General features: G+C 39.7%; 1 protein-coding gene and 2 long non-coding RNA genes across 6 annotated transcripts in view; 2 read left to right on the top strand and 1 right to left on the bottom strand.

Moving 5' to 3' along the window:
- LOC307199379 overlaps positions 1-21,863 on the top strand; it is a 180,010-nt gene that overhangs the window by 33,597 nt on the left and 124,550 nt on the right. The gene's annotated exons all lie outside the window — the stretch shown is intronic.
- The window catches only part of DNAJB6 (DnaJ heat shock protein family (Hsp40) member B6), a 63,198-nt gene that overhangs the window by 38,865 nt on the left and 2,470 nt on the right, over positions 1-21,863 (bottom strand). For 2 of the 3 annotated variants that reach the window (XM_079947027.1, XM_079947028.1), the window contains exons 2-5: positions 13,829-13,921; positions 12,072-12,181; positions 9,073-9,129; positions 7,155-7,265 (exon numbers count right to left, since the gene is read on the bottom strand). In XM_079947027.1, coding sequence (XP_079803153.1) covers positions 7,155-7,265; positions 9,073-9,129; positions 12,072-12,181; positions 13,829-13,893 — 343 coding nt within the window. In that variant the 5' untranslated portion in view covers positions 13,894-13,921. Of the gene's footprint in view, positions 1-5,503; positions 5,921-7,154; positions 7,266-9,072; positions 9,130-12,071; positions 12,182-13,828; positions 13,922-21,863 lie in introns of those variants that run through there. The other variant, XM_079947029.1, reaches the window with a different exon arrangement.
- Positions 19,314-21,863, top strand: part of LOC307199326 — a 39,382-nt gene continuing 36,832 nt past the window's right edge. Inside the window, exon 1 of one of the 2 annotated variants that reach the window (XR_013831875.1) lies at positions 19,314-21,016. This is a non-coding gene — a long non-coding RNA (uncharacterized lncRNA). The remainder of the gene's footprint in view (positions 21,017-21,863) is intronic. The other variant, XR_013831876.1, reaches the window with a different exon arrangement.

Below are 21,863 nucleotides of genomic sequence, written 5' to 3'. Positions count from 1 at the left end.
AAGTACCCTGTGGCACAGGAGAAACTTGTTGCTTCCACATGTATTATGTCACTCCAGTTAAAATGCAGTTTTCTGGTATCAGTAGCATCTCTTATTTCCCCAGCTTCAAAACTTATCTAAATCAAAGAGTGCCTGAGAACAAGTTCCAAGCTGGATGATATATATATACACACCATTTTCTTAGGGGCTCAGGGAAAAGTTGCTGAGCTTTTCTTAGGGGGAAAGGGGGAAAGTTGAACACCAAAAGATCTCACTTAAAAAGATCCGTCTTCTGTTCTAGGGATCGTGGAACAATGGAGGGTGGGCGAGGCCAAATTTTACTTTACCACCGCTGAGGAAAGGGAGCCAGCGATCGACCACGATCTACCAAAACCTCCCAGGGACCAGTAGATCATGATTGACCTGTTGGACATCCCTGCATATATTATTGCCTGTTCACACATTATAAACGTAATGTATCTTACAAGGATACTTGTTTGAGCTCATATAAAGTGTAGTCAATGTTTGCAGGCATCATGAACATTCACCAGTTAGGGAGCCTAATGTGGCTGCAGCTGTGAAAACGTGACAGAAACCCCAGCTTTGCTGACAGCATACAAAATAGGCCTTAGGGAGGCATTCCTGAAATTTGCAACTTGAAACATACTTACTAGGATTTAATTTATATACCCAGATTCAGATACATAATCTCATAGGCATCCAATTATTTGGGCTTAAGTGACATCATTTTACAGCATGGGGAACATGTGCTCCATCCCCTTCAGAAGTAAAGGGAGCAAGATGGATAAAAAACCTGGGACCATTATGCTTTTGGGGTGATATACGTTCAATACCATCTGTCTGTCTTGGGTGTATACTAAATTTTTGTTCAAGGGAGTTTTCTTTGGTAGCTCTTTCTCTTCAACCTAATTTGACAATGGCAACAAAGCAAAAAACCCCTCTCTGATTGGTCACTCATTCCCCTACTTCCAAAATCATACATCATTTCAAAAGAGGAGGAAGAACACCTTGTTCATGAGTGAAAACCAGCCATACAAAATATGGAACATATCTAGAATTAGTTGTCAAATTAAGTGAATTTGTTTTTAATTACTCCTGTTATTACTGCCTCCCATGGGAGTAAAATCCATATAACTATCTGCTGTGTGAAGTACTTTCTTTCACTTGTCCTCAATCTTCAAACTTCAGATTCCTTGGACGTCCATGATTTCCAGTGTGGTGAGGGAGAAAAAAATTCCCCTATTCACTTTCTCCACGCCAGGCATAATTTTATCAACTTCAATTGTGTCACCTCTTATTCACCTTTCTCTAAACTAAAAAGTCCTGAACACTGCAATCTTTCTTCACAGGAGAGTTGCCCGACCCAATCAATCATTTTGGAGGCCTTTTTCCAACTTTACAGTGTCATTTTTGAGGTGCGGCAACCAGAACTGTCGTGTTTTCCAAATGCAGTTGCATCACAGATTTGTATAATGGTTCTAGGTTTTCAACCACTGTTGTACTGTTGGTAAAAACAATGGTGTCTGTTGCTGCTACACAATTCACTTGGTCGTTAATCACACTAATTAATTTGACCAACATCTTTCCAATAGGGCTTAACAGTACATCTGTAAATCAAACAAGCCCATAACCTTCAAGCTCCCATACTGCTAATTCTTATCTTTGTAAATGTCCAAATTGAAAAATGGAGGTGAAAGCTGCAAAAAAAAAAACCTCTTCTGCTGGATAAGCCTGAGGCTAAGTCAACAGCAACATGGGCAAAAGAATTAACAGTGGCCTTCAGTTGCAACTGTTTAAGATTTTGCCCAGAATCCTGAATCCACTTAACTCTCAAATAATCCATATTGGGTGGTATAGTCCTACTTAACATAAATGCACTGAAGTTAATGAACACGGCCAACTTAAGTTTATTAATTTCAGTGGCTCTACTCTGAATAGGACTTATAACCCATTAGGTTCAAAACTACCAAAATGTATTTGCAGGGCACTGTGGCTGGCTTAGAAAGACACAGAACCCTAAAGAGACCATGGCACCAAGTAAACCTAATCAAATTTCCAAGAAAACAATGCAGTAGACCCTTCCAGATATGAATTCCCATCATCCCTGACCACTGGTCCTGTTAGCTAGGGATGATGGGAATTGTAGTCCCAAACATCTGGAGGGCCAGAGTTTGCCTATGCCTGATCTAGACCAACTAACTGCAACGGAGACTTAATTCCACATAGCACACATTTTTTCCCTAGAGGATTTATTCTGGATAAATCAAGTTAAATATTTTCTTGTAACGTAGTATGCATATGAAAATAAGGGTCAACGAAAAATGAGTTGGAGTAGCCCTCCGACCCTTTGACTGCAATTATATTAGGGGTATGCACATATATGAGTGCTTGTGCATACTGCTAAAAGGCATAGCACACGTCTATGTGCTATCATCATAAAGGGTAACAATGTTAGCAAAACTATCTCATACATGAAAACAAGCATTAGTGCTTTGGTAGGATGTTTCCCAAGCACTACAAATGAGACAAAAAGCTTGGAAAGATTGTTCATGTATTAAAACTTGAGAACACATCCCTTTTCAGCTGAATGCACTATCAGGTAAACCACTAATGCAACAGTCTAAATTATTCCTGCTAAAGTGATTTAACTCACTAGCAAACTATGAAGGTCACTTGTGTAAACATGGACAATATTATATTACTGCCCACTATTATGCATCTATATATAACCAAGTTTTCTTTCGTTTTTTTCTTTTAAGTTACCTGGTCATTTGCTTAGAACACATTGTCATACTCAACCCTATAGGATTATGAATGTAAAGTGGAAGGAGGCCTGAAGCTAGCCCTATTCTGTCCATATTAAAATTACTGTAATTGGGTGAGACTCAAGCCTTCACTTCCATAGGAGCACCAAATTACCTTCTCTTACTATTCAGCAACACTGAGCTCTTGGGAAAAGTGTACTTCATCCCATTCAGTTCTATCAACTGTATGCCTTTGAATCAACACACTTAATTCACCAGGTATTCTTTTCCATTCAAGTTATTTGACCTCATCTGTCTACATGCCTAGCACCTAGTGTGATAGTGCTCCAAATATCATACACATGATTTGTAGAAAAACTAAATTGTAGAGAACAGAGTTTAAACCTTAACTTGCACATAGTTAATTTTAACCTTTGTTTTGTGCTTGTTTCTGTGAGATGCTCAAGTTACGCAGGTCAGTATGTCCTAAAATCAAACCCAAAATAACTCTGATTTTGACATGTGTTGAGTGAAGTATCCCACTCTACAGTGATAATTCATAATCTTAATGTGTAAACTTTCTGTAAACACTAAATGTATGCAATGCAGAACTATGCGGTCACAATGAGGTGCTTAGGGAGTTATTTGGGGATCTTTTATCTCTTTCCCTGTCTGCAGATCCCCCCAATTGCAGATACCATGCAACTATATACTGAAGCAGGCAATACCTTATCGAGAGTTATCCATTTGCAAATCTCTCACTGTCATTCCAGTGCCAGTTAGTAGAGGAATAAGACAGTTTCCACTGAATGGGGTGCACTGAATTGACAGATAACATGAAGATCACTGGCTTAGGTGATAGCAGTCAGCATGTCTGTCCTTTTTAACCTAACCTACCACATGTTCATTTTGAGCCAACTTGTTTTTATTTCTATGGCAATGCTTCTGAAAAGTTCACCTGTGTATGCAGTAGTTCACCTGTAATGCAGTAGGGCTAAAATGGACAGCGATTAAGGTGTGTGTGAGAAAGCAAATGCACAAATAATGCTTTGCATTGATATGGGCCTCACACAGTGTGAACAGGAGTGTGTGAATCTGAACTTGTGATAAGGTTGCTCTCTGTAGAGTATGGCATATGTACAAGGTTGGCACAACTTAAACATGACAGTAAACCCTCCAGGATAAAATTTGGTGACCCTGGAGCAAGCCTGATACCAAGCCTCCTGAAAGGCATTCTGACATATTTTCAGTTCACCCACATCTGACCACATCTGATTAACACATGCAAATTTAATTGCCAAGCACAGGATACTCAACTCCTCAATGGGAGCCATCTACACAATGGTAACGTGATTTGAAGGCAGATAGCAGACAGATGGCCAGAGTCAGATAAATGGCTCAGAATCAAAGTTGGTTAAACAAACAAGATGGCCAGTTTTCAGTCCTCTTCTGGCTAGGATGGGCAAGGTGAGAAATGGGCAGGAACTCTGAGGGAAAGACAGAAATTCCTTATCTCAAAGCCCGTCCTACTAGGAGACATTGGCTACCTGCTTAATTTGTAACTTTGCTGTCTTAAGCAGCACTTACTTACTCTGCTGCTCCTATGTCATATAATAAGCCAAACTTTCTTTATTCCTGTGTGAGAGCTTCTTGTGGGTATAAGGTTAAGGGTTAACACACATCCATAACAAGGGCTGCACACATGTGAATCCAGGCACTTGTTACAACAGTATCAAGAACCTTCCATATCACAGAAAAGATACAATATTGATGTTTGGAGAAAGAATATGTGTTGACCACAAAAATGTGCTACTTTATTAGCAACAGAAACATACTGGTGATCTGCTTAATAAGGCAACAAAATAGATTAATTAGGTGTCAAGTGTATAAACTCTCCCCACCAAAACCCAACTGTGTAGAAAGTTACTCTTCAATATGGATAGAGCTATTTTGTCCCCAGAGGAAACAAGTTTTGCAATTAAACCAAGGTAGCTGAAAATCTGCTCATCTGTTAACATTATACAGTATAATTATGAAATACTTGGAAAACCAAAGCAGGAGCAATTTCAGCAATCATTTTGAAGGGGATACAATTTGATTACAACTTCTTTGATTTGAACACATATTTATATACAAGCTCTCAGACTGCTTGAATGAGACCACCACAAAGTAATTTCATTCATTAATGTTGATCTATTTGCGCCACTCTATTAACATCTCAAAGGAAAAATAAGTAATTTTCCAGTACTTCAACACAAAAGGCCAATTCGTTATTAAGGCTAACGGATATTATTCTACACTGCTTTGAAGGGGTCCCCAAACAGGCACTTTTAGAAATCTAAGAAACCGTGAACCACAAAATACTCATTTCACAGGAGAAAAACTGGAGATGCTTAGAACTACTAACAAATACAAACAGCACAGACAAAAAAAGGAGGCAACATCTCCTCAAATATAGGCACAACACCCTCCCAAACAACTTTTAAAAAACCCCTAGCTAAACACCTCCATGGTTACAAAAAATGGCAGAACTCAATTTCAAAAATGAAATTGGGAGGGGCAAAGGGCTATTATAGGCACCATAAGCCTATATAATGTACAAAGCCATCTGCATAAAAGCAAGCATTCAGGATCTGCTAAATATTCTGAGCATTCCCAAACCTTGTAAGAGCTTGAAGTACTGTATTGTATTCAAACCAAACTATTACTAAATTACTTTGTACTCCACAACTAAGCACCCTCAGATAAGTAAAGAGACATTTTAGATAAATAATTTATTAATTTTAATGTTTCCTGTCAGTAGAATTCCTCCAACTCTGATCCTATACTTATTTCTTCTTCCAGCTCCTCCAAGGTTATACTGCTAGGCTCTTCTGTCCACTCTTCTGACACTAAACTCACTTCCTCCTCAAATGACTCTTCTGCTACTCCTTCAGAGTCCTCCTCCTCCACTAGTAGTTCTTCCAACTCAATAGATCCTTCATCATATTCTTCAAAGACCTCAATAAAATCTTCACAATATTCTTCATAAAGCTCTTCCTCTAGCACTTCCTCCAGCTCCTCTGCCACTTCTATTGACTCATAACTACACTCATCCTCCAGCTCCTCTATAGACCTTTCTTCTGATCCTTCATTAGACTCCTCTGGCAGCCAAGTGATAATCATTGAGTAGGTATCTACAAAAAGTACCAATTGCAGTTAAGTCAATTCATTAATTTGTTATTCAATATTTTGAGTTGCAATACCTTAATTTATGAATTAAATGAACTTTTACATGTGAAGCCTCATAACTTTAAACAGTTATGTAATACTAAGCTTTGACAACTGAAACTCTTTTCATAGACCAAGAGTCTCATGCTCTGACGACTGAACTACTATAGTTCAGTGATCAATTATTGTCACACTGGTGGATCTCAATGAAGGTAGCAGTTTAAGAGCTTTATTCAAGCTGATTTCTGTCACTTGCTAGTAAAGATACAGAAGTTACCCACTCTATTTTTTTTTTGGAATAACGCTAAAGACATTAAATATGTCCTGCTTACAAGGAATGCAATTTTAACTCTGTCATCCCTATGATCCAGACACTTCTACCACATGCGTATTCTAGCTGGTCATTAAGGTGCCATCTCAGAGAAAAAGCGGCCAGCTCGTTCAGAAGCACCTTGCTAGCCAATTTTCCATACACTTTCCTATACCATCAAAGCACACTCTACCCAAGCAGGGGTGCCAACTAGATTGCATTAACCCGTCTTGCACTTTTCAAAAAATCCACCATCACCAAGCAGTGTTTACAACAAGCCTGCCTCCCCGCCCCACAATATTTAGAACGGAATATATAAATTTAGCTATACAGAATCCTATTTACTACTACCCATGTCACCTCAAGACAAAAGAAATAAAAGGGTTCAGGCTGGTTTACAGCAGAGGTAACTAGCTCCATAAGACCTCAGAATGTATACGAATAAGTAAGTCAATTTCAAAGGGGAAAGCTTGAAAGCAAATCACTGCTGTAGCTGCAGTGCTACCAACAAGAACCTTGCTGGATTAGGCCGGTGCCCTATCTAGTCCAGCATCTCACAGTGGCCAACCAAATGCCTATGGGAGACCCACAAGAAAGGCTCTGCACACAGTGAAACTCTCCCCTCCTATGGTTTTCCATGCAGACTGTTGCCTATTTAACAAATTCACAGTAGCCCTGAAATATCCAATTAAAGATACAAAGTCAGACTCTGTGTATACTAAAGCTATCCTTTTGTCAACACCAACAGAAAGTATAAAAGGTGCAGATTTTATTACCACACCCTTATTGGGATCCATACATGAAAAAAATGCAGCATATTTATTACCAACATATGCGTTTCAACATTTTGCATATCCATATTTCCAAAAATGTCAATGTTGTATACTCACCAAAGAAATCAAATGAGAATGGGTCTCTTCCACCAAAGAATTCCCTGAAGACATCTTCCGGATTCCGGAATGTAAAACCATATTCAAATGGACTGTCAAAATGAGTTCCACCTGCAACAAGAGAGCACTCAATATCACAGCAGTTCTTCGGGATCCTAACACATCTAAATCTCTTAACATTTGCGACTTATTTTCATTTATACTGTTCTCAGTAATGGTTCAGTATGACAAACCTGTCAAAGTTATTATTTTTCTTGAGGCATATTGACAATTTTACTACAATCATAAGAACTGCAACCAAAGATTCCCAGATCAGGAAATCCATGCTTTAAAGCTCCCCATATCCTCAACACACATTTTGGACTATAAACTGAGCTCATTTCTAAGGTATTTAAAGTTGTGTTAAGAGGTCTAGAATATTCTTTTTTAAACATTATGACAAAGATTTTCCGCAAAGTCTGAGTCATTGTGTGAATTAGCAATGACAAATTCATTAGCATGTCATTTCTTACATTTTCAACCTACTTCCTCCATGGAAGCATATATAGTTCTTCCTTATTCTCATCAAGCTCACCCTTAACTAAACTAAGGGGTAGCAAGCCAAGGTCACTCAGTGAACTTCCAGCTGAGTAGTGATTTGAAGCTTGAACTCCACCGTCATATTCCAATACAGTAATTACAATACCGTGGGCTCATACTGTTCATCTGGGCTTTACTAGACCTGCATACCCAGCAATCCGCACAATGTACAGAAGTCATGACACATTAAGATGGGTGACAGAATGTCATGTGTCATTTTTGTGCAAGCTGCTTGGCCTTTGTGCAAACATTTGCTGCTTTAAGTTAAATTTACTGTGACTCTGGCATCATGATAAGAATCACAGCAAACAGCTATGAAGCCAAAGAAAAGGGTGCCAAGTATTTTGACAGGCCAGTACTTGAATGTGCCAGACTACCTTGCGTGGAAAACCACTGATAAAGCAGGGCTCCCAGTTACTCTCTTCACCCTTCCCAGATTATGGTAAATTCGTAGCTTGCGTTTTAAGTAGGTCTGACCACACCGAAAAATAAAATAAATGGGAAAGCCCACCCCATTGTTCAGTTCCTGATCAATATAAAATGTATATTCCTTCTATTTTTTTTAGTTAGTTCTTAGTTCTTCACCCAGCTGAAGACCACAAAGGCCTTCTGCCTTGGATTGGTAACTGAGAATTTTTTTGATCTAATTATCTATCTATCTATCTATCTATCTATCATCTGGCTCTTCCTATCAAAGGAGCTCAGGCTGGAAAATATGCTGTGGAACTTAGAACTATTTCACATCCAGATGGGCTGCAGGGAGTTATGAGAAGAGCATATTACCTACTCATATTGATCACTTTTCTTAACCACAGAATCGTAGAGTTGGAAAGGACCACGTGGTCATCCAGTCCAACCCCCTGCAGTGCTTGAACTGACGACTTGAGATTAAGAGTCTCATGCTACTTATGAGTTCATCCCATTCATTAGTTAATGCAAATTAAATCAAATTCCTCTGTTGGCTTAGATTTCATCATATATAAGTTGTTTGATTTTCACATATTTTATCTCATGCAACTTACTTTATTTCCCATCAATTTTTCCACAGCAACATTCCATTAAACTTTGTACAACAATATAGTGGGTGATTCATTCCAGGTACAATCTTGATTCTGTGGTTTAAACCCCCTGTTCCATTGTGTTGCTGCTGAACAAATTTGAATGTTGACTGGGGGATCCAATGAGTGTTAGTAAATTTGCCAGAATTCAGTATGGTAGGCACTGGTGGCATTCACTGGATCTCCAAATTAACCTGTTTGTATTAGCACGGCAGAAACATCTTTAGCTAGAAAGTTATTCATAGCATTAAAATAGGAGAAAGCATTAAATCCCTACGTACCTCCTCCTCCATTTAAGCCTTCTTTTCCATATTTGTCATAGATATCACGTTTTTTAGCTATGAAGAACAGAGAATAGATAAGAAATAGATCACTTTGATATGAAAGTAATGAAACATGGAAAAATATATTAAGGTTATATGTTAAGAATACATTCTATTTTAAATCATTATAACGAAAGGATCAAAATGTGTAATAAAATGGCCTCAATATGTAAGCTATGCATATAAAACTAGTTACATTATTTTGACGCAGCTATATGTAACAGTAATCATCCAAATAAAATAAAAAGCAGAGGCATATTCATTACTTAGTATGAATTTTTAATGGTGTTCAAGTTCAAGCTGCTAACTGACAAGGCACTTTGATTCCCCCCCCCCCGCCCCCGTATCTATTATTCAGCCATGAAGCAAAAAGTATTCTTTTTTGCTACAAATTGCAACTAAATGCCTTCAAAATCTATAAATTAACCAAATAATAATAATGATAATAATGATAATAATAATAATGATAATAATGATAATAATTTATTATTTATACCCCGCCCATCTGGCTGGGCCTCCCCAGCCACTCTGGGCGGCTTCCATAGAATCCAAAAATACAGTAAAATATTACACGTTAAAAACTTCCCTAAACAGGGCTGCCTTAAGATGTCTTCTAAATGTCAGGTAGTTGTTTATCGCTTTGACATCTGCTGGAAGGGCGTTCCACAGGGCGGGCGCCACTACCAAGAAGGCCCTCTGCCTGGTTCCCTGTAACCTTACTTCTCGCAATGAGGAAACCGTCAGAAGGCCCTCGGCGCTGGACCTCAGTGTCCGGCAGAACGATGGGGGTGGAGACGCTCCTTCAGGTATACTGGACCGAGGCCATTTAGGGCTTTAAAGGTCAGCACCAACACTTTGAATTGTGCTCGGAAACGTACTGGGAGCCAATGTAGGTCTTTCAAGACCGGTGTTATATGGTCTCGGCGGCCGCCCCCAGTCACCAGTCTAGCTGCCGCATTCTGGATTAGTTGTAGTTTCCGAGTCACCTTCAAAGGTAGCCCCAGTAGAGTGCATTGCAGTAGTCCAAGCGGGAGATAACCAGAGCATGCACCACTCTGGCGAGACAGTCCGCAGGCAGATAGGGTCTCAGCCTACGTACCAGATGGAGCTGGTAAACAGCTGCCCTGGACACAGATTTGAACTGTGCCTCCATGGACAGCTGTGAGTCCAAAATGACTCCCAGGCTGTGCACATGGTCCTTCAGGGGCACAGTTACCGCATTCAGGACCAGGGAATCCTCCACACCTGCCCGCCTCCTGTCCCCCCAAAACAGTATTTCTGTCTTGTCAGGATTCAACCTCAATCTGTTAGCCGCCATCCATCCTCCAACCGCCTCCAGACACTCACACAGGACCTTCACCGCCTTCACTGGTTCTGATTTAAAAGAGAGGTAGAGCTGGGTATCATCCGCATACTGATGAACACCCAGCCCAAACCTCCTGATGATCTCTCCCAGCGGCTGCATGTAAATGTTGAAAAGCATGGGGGAGAGGACAGAACCCTGAGGCACCCCACAAGTGAGAGCCCAGGGGTCTGAACACTCATCCCCCACCACCACTTTCTGAACACGGCCCAGGAGGAAGGAGAGGAACCACTGTATGACAGTGCCCCCAGCTCTCAGCCCCTCAAGACGGTCCAGAAGGATGTTATGGTCGATGGTATCAAACGCCGCTGAGAGATCCAGCAGAACTAGGAAACAGCTCTCACTTTTGTCCCTAGCCCGCCGGAGATCATCAACCAGTGTGACCAAGGCAGTTTCAGTCCCATGATGAGGCTTGAATCCCAACTGGAAGGGATCCAAATGGTCCGCTTCTTCCAGGCATGCCTGGAGTTGTTCAGCAACCACTCGCTCAATCACCTTGCCCAAGAATGGAAGATTTGAGACTGGGCGATAGTTGGCCATTGTGGCCGCAACTAAAGATGGTTTTTTAAGATTTTGTGTTGCAAAAAAAATACAATCCAGAAACTTCAGGAAATTTCCAAATAAAAAAACCTGTTTGCTATAACTTTGACGAATCTCTCAAACCAAGCACTACTAGAATCAACAGCAGCATTAATAGGCTGTCCTTTTTAAGCATAACCATGTAAGAAAATTCATCATAATAGAAAAGCTCAAAAAAACCCAGACATGTCAATTATTTAAAAATAGAAAGCATAAAAACTAGTAATATTAAAATGGTTTCAAAACAGTTTAATTATTTGAAACCTGAAGCATTAAAAAAGGTCAATTTAACAAGCCAATTCAAAATAAGTAGACTTTAAAAACCCATTAAAAAACTTGCAGTACTCCTCTGTGGGGGGAGTGCCATAATCCTATTATTGCTAATAAACTTGATGGCTTATTAATCTCGCAAATCAAAAGCTAGTATGCTACACTATGAGAGGATCCAGTTATTGGGTCCAAACATTTCCCTAAATATAAAACATATTTTGCAGAGAACAAAGCAGTTTTATCCATGATACAGAATGAATGCTAAGCCTTGGTGTTTGCTTTTGTTAAATAGTGTGACCAACTTATGTCCAATATAAGCTTTGTTCTATAGTTAATAATATAATCCCACTCAATATACTAACAGATAAGAGCACACAGAACACAAACCCTTGTTTGTCCCTTCTTTAAAAAAAAAAGTAGTTGAGAGCATTCCTTGTAAAAAAACCCTCCTCTGCAACAAACAGCACAGACAGCCACAGCCAGTTCTTTGGCAAGAAATAAAAGTTGTGTAACATGTTTCACTGCTAGCTCAGATTAGCAGCAGCTTTTGCTTTGGCAAGTAGTATGGTCTCATCCCAACTGGGAAGGTAAGCTGTAAAATTCCAGCACGGAGTTATTTTGATGGCAATCAATTCTAAAAATAAGTTTTACTTCCCAAACTGCAAAGTTAAGGAACTGGCTTGAGCCAAATTTGCAGTCAGATTTCGAAGGTAAAAAACATGTTTTAAATTTATCTAATACTCACCATCGGACAGAACTTCATAAGCCTCAGCTACTTGCTTAAATTGCCTTTCAGCTTCTTCTTTGTTATCTGGATTCTTGTCAGGGTGCCACTTTAATGCCAGTTTGCGGTACCTGAAATAAAAGGGGAAGTTGTGTAAGCTGATTTTATTCAAGATGGACAACACATACCAAATGAGAGGGAAAATTGATTAATTCAATTGGCAAAGTTATAGTTATAGTTATAGTTAGTAGTAGTAGTATACAGTACTCGCAGGTCCCAAGGCGGTTCACAGGATAAAATCAGAATATAAAAGCACAGAATACATAATCAAAAAAAAAAAAAAAAAAAACAACCCAATAACTCCCCCCCCCCAACACATTTTAAAAGGGCATAGGATGCCAATCAATCAAAGGCCTGGTTAAAGAGGAATGTATGTGACTGGCGCCTAAAGGTGCATAAAGAAGGCACCAGGCAAACCTTTAATGTGTTAAAGTAGTCAGCAAACACATACTTTAAATGCAGTGGGTGTAATCCAATGTAGCACACACACAGAGGGAATTCCCTTCTCCTACTGCAGCACTGGACTCAGAGATGCTTACTGATTACAGGAGATTTTAATAAAATGATATGTAACTTCCCAATATGAATTATTTGAAGGCAGCGATATAGTAACATAATATAATACAGTGTAAGTTGATAAGCTTTCAGGTTTGCAAGAGTTAAGATACTTTTAACCTTTTAATAACCCTCTCCATTTCACAATTGTCACTAACCATAGATTGCTATGATATTAAAATTGATGAACAATGATAGGCTCCTGCCCTCCAAACTATAGTACATGAATCTGGCAAATACTATTAATAGTTGTCAATTCAGTTATCTTAGCAAACGGCGCGTAATACTAAATAGAGAAAAGAGAAGCAGCCAGCAGCATTCTCAAGATCCTCCAAAGCTCCAAATCAGTTCCAGAAGTCCGTTTGACTTCCGAAAAGTTCAGAAACCAAGGCACGGCTTCTGATTGGTTCCCCATGGCGTTGGCACACTGGAAACAATAGCAGAAGCTGCGCCATACGTTCGGCTTCCCAAAAAACGTTAGAAAACCGGAACACTCATTTCCAGTTTTCGATCGTTCAGAAGCCGAAACGTTCCAACTCCCAAGGCGTTCGGGAGCCTGTATTGAATTGAAAGGCTGTATTGGATTGAAAGCAGAATCATAATTTAATGCTATATGAAGGAGCCTAGCCTTTTCCCCAGTTCACATACACCTGTTCCTTCTCTTTAAGTTGAGGGAGGACAAAGCAAAAGCTTCTCACCTAGGAATTGTGATTAAATAATGTTAGTATCAAAGTAAGTCAACTTCAAATCATCCTTTATGAAGTTGGCTTGTTTAAAGTAACCATAGTCAATGTTACCCACAAATTCCCAGTCTAGACAAAATGAGAATTGTGTTAGCTAAAAGCAAATTCTTCTGAATTCAGGATGTATGGGGAGAAAAAAAATGCATTGAGTCCGAGAACAAACTAGGCTTGGATATAGCCCAAAAATTGCTGGAAGAGCATATTCAATAATTCTTCTCATGACTTAACGATTCTCAAGACAGTTGTCTGGTACAGAACATCATCTGATACAGTAAATAATTCCAGTGATCACAAGCAATGAACACAGTAACTTGATGTATGAGACCATGTTACCCACTCAAAATGTGGAGGAGACATTACATTCAAAGAAATTCAAAACATATTTGCAGCTTACCTACAGTTTTAAAGATTGGTACTTACGCTTTTTTAATGTCTTCTTGTGAGGCATGTCTGTGCACTCCTAGAACTTCATAATAATCCACCATGTTTTATATTGCTTTGATAACAATAGTCCTTGGGGGAGAAAACAAGGTTTTAACAAATATTAACACTGGAAATTTTGATTGAAAAGACAAGCTGCATGATAGAAATGAGTCTGCTTTAATTAGAGATTTCAGTTTAACAATAGCTGAACTGGACATGCATGCATTCATTTCTCCTGCATCTACCAGAGTTTCTTCCAAACCCTATTTCAATGAACCCTTCTCCCTTCAGTTACAGAGAGCTCTAGGAGTAAAACAGAAGGGCCCCTTTCATTAGAAAAGTTTCCATTGCACCATTTCCTAATGGCACATGGAGAAACTTTATTAACCCAAGTGCCTAATGCCCTCAATGGAAAGTAATGTTGCAGAGGAGGCAAAGAAGTAGGCTGGGCCAAAGCCATGCCTCCCAAAGCAGCCATTTTCTGACTGGCACCCACAGCACTTTCTAAAATTCAAAATGCGCTCGATGGGCCAAAAAGTTGATGGCCTCACCTGGAGAAGAAAGCAATGACAGAATGGATTCAAGAGATATAGAGAACTGGATACCCTGGGCCTCACCACCAATGTCAGACAGCTGAAACATACCATAGTCAATGGTATCAAATGCTGTAAAGGTAAAGGTAAAGGTACCCCTGCCCGTACGGGCCAGTCTTGACAGACTCTGGGGTTGTGCGCCCATCTCACTTAAGAGGCCAGGGGCCAGCGCTGTCCGGAGACACTTCCGGGTCACGTGGCCAGCGTGACATCGCTGCTCTGGCGAGCCAGAGCCGCACACGGAAACGCCGTTTACCTACCCGCTGGTAAGCGGTCCCTATTTATCTACTTGCTTTTGAACTGCTAGGTTGGCAGGCGCTGGGACCGAGCAGCGGGAGCGCACCCCGCCGCAGGGATTCGAACCGCCGACCTTTCGATCGGCAAGTCCTAGGCGCTGAGGCTTTAACCCACAGTGCCACCTGCGTCCCTATCAAATGCTGTAGATAAGTCCAAAAGGACCAAAAGAACTGCATACTTGTTCCTGGCATAAGTTATCCACCAGGGCAACCAAGCCTGTTTCAGTACCAAACTCAGATCAAAGCCTGGATTAGAAAGGTGCCAGGAAGTTTCTGAATATCAAGTATCAAGTGCTTTTAAACCAATACCTGTACAGAATATACTGGAAAAGCTAACCATAAGAAATGTAAGTAAGATTACAAATTACAAGTAAGAACAGAATGGCAATGCAGGGGGGAAAGGAATGAACAGCAAGCAAAAGAAAATCCATTTCAGCATTTATCAGCCTGATAAGGGATATCCTTTCAGTATGCGCCAGCAAAATGTGCTGAAAATTATATCCTCACCATTATACAGTAAATGGATTTCCTTTGACTATGGCTCTACAAATACTTAATGATTAATTTCTAGCCCTCATTAAATTAAGAGTATAGGCTTCATATGACTAATGGTTAATGTGTTTTGCTCTGGCAAGTCATAATCTTACAAGCCCAACTATAATGCAAAAGGAAAACTGAAAGCAGATTTATATGTATAAACACTTTTAAACAATGTGTAAAGCTGCTCCACCTTACATGCTTTACTGGTATTCATGAAACAAATTCCAAAAGTCACTCTAATTATATTGTTGGTACCAGCCAGTATGTGCGTTTGTTACATAAACTAGTATCAATGCAGGCAATGCTGGAAAATGCATCTTCAGAAAAATCCATCAAGGAAGCAAAACCCAGAAAAATATATGTCAACTTATTCAGGGACTAGCTTGTTACACAGCAGGGCAAGCAACTGGTCACAATTTTCATGAATTATAAGTTAACAATATAGATTTTCAGCGAGGGGAAGCTATCAGATTGGTAACTTTGAATTTCATGAATTCCAAAATGTGGTACCTCCGACATTTCATACTTTTTAAAAACCAACAATTCTATCAATAGTTCATGGCACTTCACAAAATTTGTTTGAGGCTGCTTATGGATAAGCAAAACTAGAATTCTATGAAGGAGTAAACATGCCAATTCTGTGCCATCAAGAAATTCATGCTAATTGCTTCATTAGAATTTAAATCTGTCAGCATTTTGGAAAGCCATCCACCACCACTATTTGGAAAGAGTGAAGATAAAGGGTGCCGGACAACAACTCCATTCATTAAGTCTGAACACTTTAGTCTCAGGTTGTCACCTAGTGGGATGTAATTATAAATCAAGAGAATCACAGAGGCCAATTAAACTAAGGAAAATGGAACGGAAAGGAGGGCCTGGTATGCAGCAGCAGTGGCCATAAGATTTATGCAAAGATTTATGCAAAGAATGCAATAGTCAAGACAGCTGCATGATAGAACTTAAATATCATGCAGCAGCTTTACATTGCCATGTCTCCAATCTCATTTCCATTTCATGAAATTACAAAGCATGACATATTGGGGGGCAGGGGAGATCTGATGGTACATCCCAGGGAATTTTACCAAGACACCCATCATGAAACACACATCACATCTATATACAAGCTTTTGGTTTGTAGCCAAAGGAGTCCTTCCATTCACGGAAGAGACAATGATCCAGGGGAAGCTTTCACAAGCAGGTTCTGGGCGGTATCCAATGTTCTCATTCCACTAGCACAAGAAACTTGCCTACAGTATGGGATTTTCTTATCCTCTTCTCTGCAGTCTTCTGTGCACCTTCAAACTCAGCTCCAAAGGGTTGGGGAACCCTCCAGAGAAGACTGGACTGATGCCCCAGGGGAGGGGGCAGGGTGAGGAAAGGAAAGGAAACAGAACTGCTGCTGCATCAGCAGAACTTGGCTGGCAATGCTTGGGATACAATCCTATTTTTACTGATTTCCCCCCCTCTACTATACTATTCCAAGTGCTCCAAAAAAGTACACGGAAGAGGCACAGAAGAAGCTGAAACTTGACAATGCCGCATTCCATCGGCAGAGCTGCAGAATACAGTTCTTATGCTTTTTTTTTTTTTTTAAGAGTACAGCTTTAGTATTAGCAGTGTAAAATTGTCTTTCTTCTAAAGCAGTGTTTCCCAAACTTGGGTTTCCAGCTGTTTTTTGACTACAACTCCCATCATCCCTACCCAGCAGGACCAGTGGTCAGGGATGATGGGAATCGTAGTCCAGAAACAACTAGAGACCCAGGCTTGGGAAACACTGTTCTAAACCCTCTACTTGCCAATGGACTTGAGGGAGAAAAGGGAGGAATTTGTTTAAGACATTGTTACCATGCTAGTCAGCTGAAAAAGACTCTCAGACTGGTTTAAATAGTAAGATTAACTAGACAGTCCCTGCCTGCAGCCTCTAATCTAAAAACCTTGGAACAAAAGGAAAACAGCATGGAGGGGAGAAGCAAAATAGCAAACTCATGTGTCAGCTCTTAAAAGTTACAATGTTTTTATAAACAGATTGAATATAAACAATTCAGAGACAGGAACCAAATAGAACCAGTCTCTCAGGCAAGCAAATGGAGTGGATTCTACTTTCCTGCTCTCTCTCTGTCTCTACAGCAGCCAAATGAATGACAGCTGATAGAGGACAGTTGATGGCAAGTTGGCATGTTGAAGTTTATGGCCCAACAAAGCGAGACAAAGCACTAGCCACATGCCTTATTGGAAATCCAGGTAAATTATTTCATCTGCTATGTGCTTCCAATAATTCAAGGGGTCTTGAAAAGAAAGTTCAGGAACCTCAATAAAAACACATGATTGTTATAGATTAACTTCATCATCCAGAACTGAGGCTACATACAAAGAACTGGATATGAAGAAAGGCCCAACTGAGAATAGGGGCCTTTCCAGTAAAACAACATTTAACAGTGAGAAGAAGGTCTGAGAAGAAAGCAGTCTTCTCCCATCTTTACAAATGTTTCAATAAAATTAGAAACAGCAAGGCACATTGTGCTGCTCTTTCTTCCCTTCTTCACTACTGTGCAAGTGATAGAAGACTGTGCATCTCCTTCAATACCTAGCAATTGCAGGAGACCTAAAAGAACTTTCTAAGTTCATTTGGATAAAAATGAAACAGCAGGAGTTAGTGGCAAGCACCTCTTTTTGTACCCCTAATTAAAGTGTATTAATTCCAACCATTGAAAAATATTATTTAGTCATTAAATCCAGAAGTAAGATGTTGTCTAAGGAACTTCTCCGTGTCCTGCCTCAGGGAACTGTGTATTAGGTAGCCGGGCTGGGCGATATGGGCGATATGTGATATTTCGATTTATCACAATATCTGAAATAAGGCAGGAGCTATGTAGAGGTGAACATGGTAATGCCATGGCAACTTCTACTACTTATGCGTCTAACTATAAAACTGAAAAAATGTTCTTTTATCTTTAGCATATTGTTACAACTGTTACATTATAACACTATACCAATAATGTTCAAGTTAGCACTTTTTCTCTAAAATTAATGCTGTAGAAGTAATCAGCAGCAGAGATATCAAAGGTAAAGTGAGAGAATGCTCCCTTAAAAATTAACTACATTACTAAACAAGAAAAAAAGCCAATTCAGTGTCACACTTTTAGATATTCAGGAGGCAGGGAGGAGCTTAGGCGGAGTTAGCAAGGGCTGCACATAACAAAGCATAGGTTCCCCCCAGCTTTTCCAATACCATGCTTGATTCACAATAAATTGCCAGGTCCTTTTTAAAAAAATGGTTATCACAACTTTCTCTAAATATCCTTTTTAAACAGTATATTGATATAATGCACAGGCCTATTAGGTAGAAATGCAAAAGACAGCCTTTTTTTCTGTGGAGCACCTTGCTGATGCTAACACTAGCTATATTTCAGCACAAAGTTAGAAACTGGCTGTGTTGAGGGCGGATTGGTATATACAGACTGCTTATGCTGGCTGCTGGTGTTCTGCATTTAACATTTTGCACAGAGTACAATTATAATGTTTTAATGTTTTGAGAATCGCCATTGGTCTGCTGCAGTTTGCTTCTTTGACTTCCAGCTGTGAATCTTGGGTGGTATGTCAGTATTTAGGGATTGTTTTACCTGATCTATCCTGTCCTGAGATCAACCAATAGAGGATGGGTTAGAAAGATTTTGGCAAGTAAACAAAACTGTTTTCTTAAGGCAAACAAGGGCAATTCAGATAAGGTAATATCAATCACCCACAGTGGATTATAAATGGCAGATACAGTCATACCTCATGTTACATTTGCTTCATGTTGCAGCTTTTCAGGTTATGTTTACTTGCGGGTTAGCCGCGCGCACAGAAGCGATCTGCGTACATGCGCAGAAGCGCTCTATCGAACTTCAGGCATGCACAGTAGCGGCGCTCTACTTATGGGCTTTTGGGGGTGTGAACGGCACCCTGAAACGGATCGCGTTCATAAGTAGAGCTACCATTGTACCAACACTTTGTAGTGAACAGAATAGGCATAGGCAAACTCGGCCCTCCAGACGTTTTGGGACTACCACTCCCATCATCCCTGACCACTGGTCCTGTTAGCTAGGGATGATGGGAAATGTAGCCCCCAAACATCTGGAGGGCCGAGTTTGCCTTTGCCTGGAATAGAAACTTGTAGTTGTTGGGTGACTTACCATCATCACACCAGAAATGAGAGCAAGAATGATGTCAGGCTGAATAAATTTTCAGTTTGAACTTTTTTATTTCTATGTTTAGGAGTTTATAAAACAAAAATATCCAGTACTACAAAAAAGACATTAAAGGCTATCCTATTTTTATCAACACTGTTCAACTATTAATAGACCATGTCTCCACAAACTAATCAACATGGAAGCCCTTTTAATGAGCATCAAATGAAACAACCTTACAAATTATTTTGTCACTTATTAATGCAAATGTGTCAACTGAATTCATCTTGCATCTAAACTCTTCAGTAAACAGTCTTCTGATATTACAGAATTACATATTGGAAACAGAAACTTCAGTTAACCTTTTAAGGCATCTGCAGAACAGAGATAATTCCCAATCACAATGACTTTGCAAGCAACCTGAAGCATGTTATATTTTAATGACTTACAAGCAACTACATACTTCAAGATGCCTAAATGGTTTGCAACAATCTAAAAGTTTCACAAGTAAATATAAAATAAAAATTCTGCACCTCACAGCAGCACATAAATATAAACTGGGGACCATAACATTAATGACTGAATGTTAAGAGCCATGCTTGATTAAGACACCTGTACCAAGCAAGTTTCTAGCACTAGTTAAAACTGTCCTGCATCTTCCTCATAGGTGTACTAATATAGTATTTGGTAGAGCATAATGCAAGGTATATTTTTGATGTTTTGCTTAAATATGTCTTGCTTAATTTATAAAGATGCCATCCTTGAAGAAAGGGTGTTAAACATGAAATGGCATGTGATGGGGGGGGAGAGAGCAGAAATTGTAATGAAGTAGACATCAGAAAGGTGAAGAAGCCTTAATCTGGAATTCAACTTAAAAGCTTTTTCTTCTTATGAAGATATAGTTCTGCTTTTTTTGGGGGGGGGGGAGCAGCATAGATGTTTCTAAAATTCATAATATATAATGGCTCTATTGAGTTTTTGATCAAGTGGTCTTCTAGCTATTCCAGTTTATAAGAAGTTACTTTGAATTAACTTAATTTTAAAAACTAGCAAACTGCCAACAATCCAAATTGTACGGCAAATACTCTGCTAAAGAGGGGTGATGAAAGTGATTCTTTTGTACAGGAGGGCTTGCAATAAAAAATAAGAAGTTATAATCCTGCTCCACAATTTCCAGGTTTCAAAAATAATCTAGGCCTCAATATGGAAAGCAATTAAAGCTCCACTTAAAAGGTAGTGCTTACACTATGTTAATCGAGGTTTTTACCAGAGTCATAAATGTTTTTGGGAGTCTAGTGTATTTTGAACTCAGGTACAGTACTGGAATGAGTACAGTTAAGATGGCCACAACTGTTTCTGTCTGAATGAAAATATAACTTTACTGGGTAAACTGAAATATAAAGAGTTCTTTGGCTAACAGCCTTTCTACTGACTGTGTGTTGAGACAATAGTTGCTGGGCAACAGGATACTTGCTCTTGGTCTCATCGCAGCCTCCTGTGTAATTTTCCTCATTACAAGGGAAGCTCTCCCAGAACAGCCTTTTCGCACACTACATCGGATAAGCCTGATGCTGAAATCCTTGCATAAAGGTGAGACTGGCACTCTACTGGGAATTTTTGAAAACCCTAAGAATATTCCTATGTCCTGCTGATGCTCCACCCAACCTTTTTTCTAATCTTGACCTTTAAGCTTTAACCTTCTAATTATCTCCTGAATGATTCTTGTCCTAAATACTTCCTTAAGGATGCAAATGATCCTATTACAAGGCCAACTTCTCTCTTCTTGTTCAGTCTGGTTTGACTAGCAGGTATAGTGATTTCTGCTTAACCATATGCTTTGCAAATAAATGGTTCAGTAAGGTAAAGGGATCCCTGACCATTAGGTCCAGTCGTGACCGACTCTGGGGCTGCGGTGCTCATCTCGCTTTACTGGCTGAGGGAGCCAGCCATGTGGCCAGCATGACTAAGCCGCTTCTGGCGAACCAGAGCAGCACACGGAAACGCCGTTTACCTTCCCGCCGGAGCGGTACCTATTTATCTACTTGCACTTTGACGTGCTTTCAAACTGCTAGGTTGGCAGGAGCAGGAACCAAGCAACGGGAGCTCACCCCGTCACGGGGATTCAAACCACCGACCATCTGATCGGCAAGCCCTAGGCTCTGTGGTTTAACCCACATTTAAAAAGGACCAAAGAAGCAATATTTGAAAAGGCATAGGACAACCAATGTGAGAACAGTGATATGGAAACAGATGGTTATGGACCAATGGCCTGATTTTGCACTAAACAGCTTCTTAAGTTCACTCCCAGGACCAAATTATTCAGAAATATAGAATAAAAGGTGAGTAAGCTTTAGCTTAGTGAAGAAAAAAATAGAAATACAGAAAATAATGCAAGCTAATGTAGCATTTGGCTTTTAGTTAATCCTAAAACAATTAC

The sequence above is a fragment of the Podarcis cretensis genome (genome assembly GCF_951804945.1).
Source record: "Podarcis cretensis genome assembly, chromosome: 12".
NCBI classification, from domain to species: Eukaryota; Metazoa; Chordata; class Lepidosauria; order Squamata; family Lacertidae; genus Podarcis; species Podarcis cretensis.
This window is presented reverse-complemented; position numbering and strand designations above follow the sequence as displayed.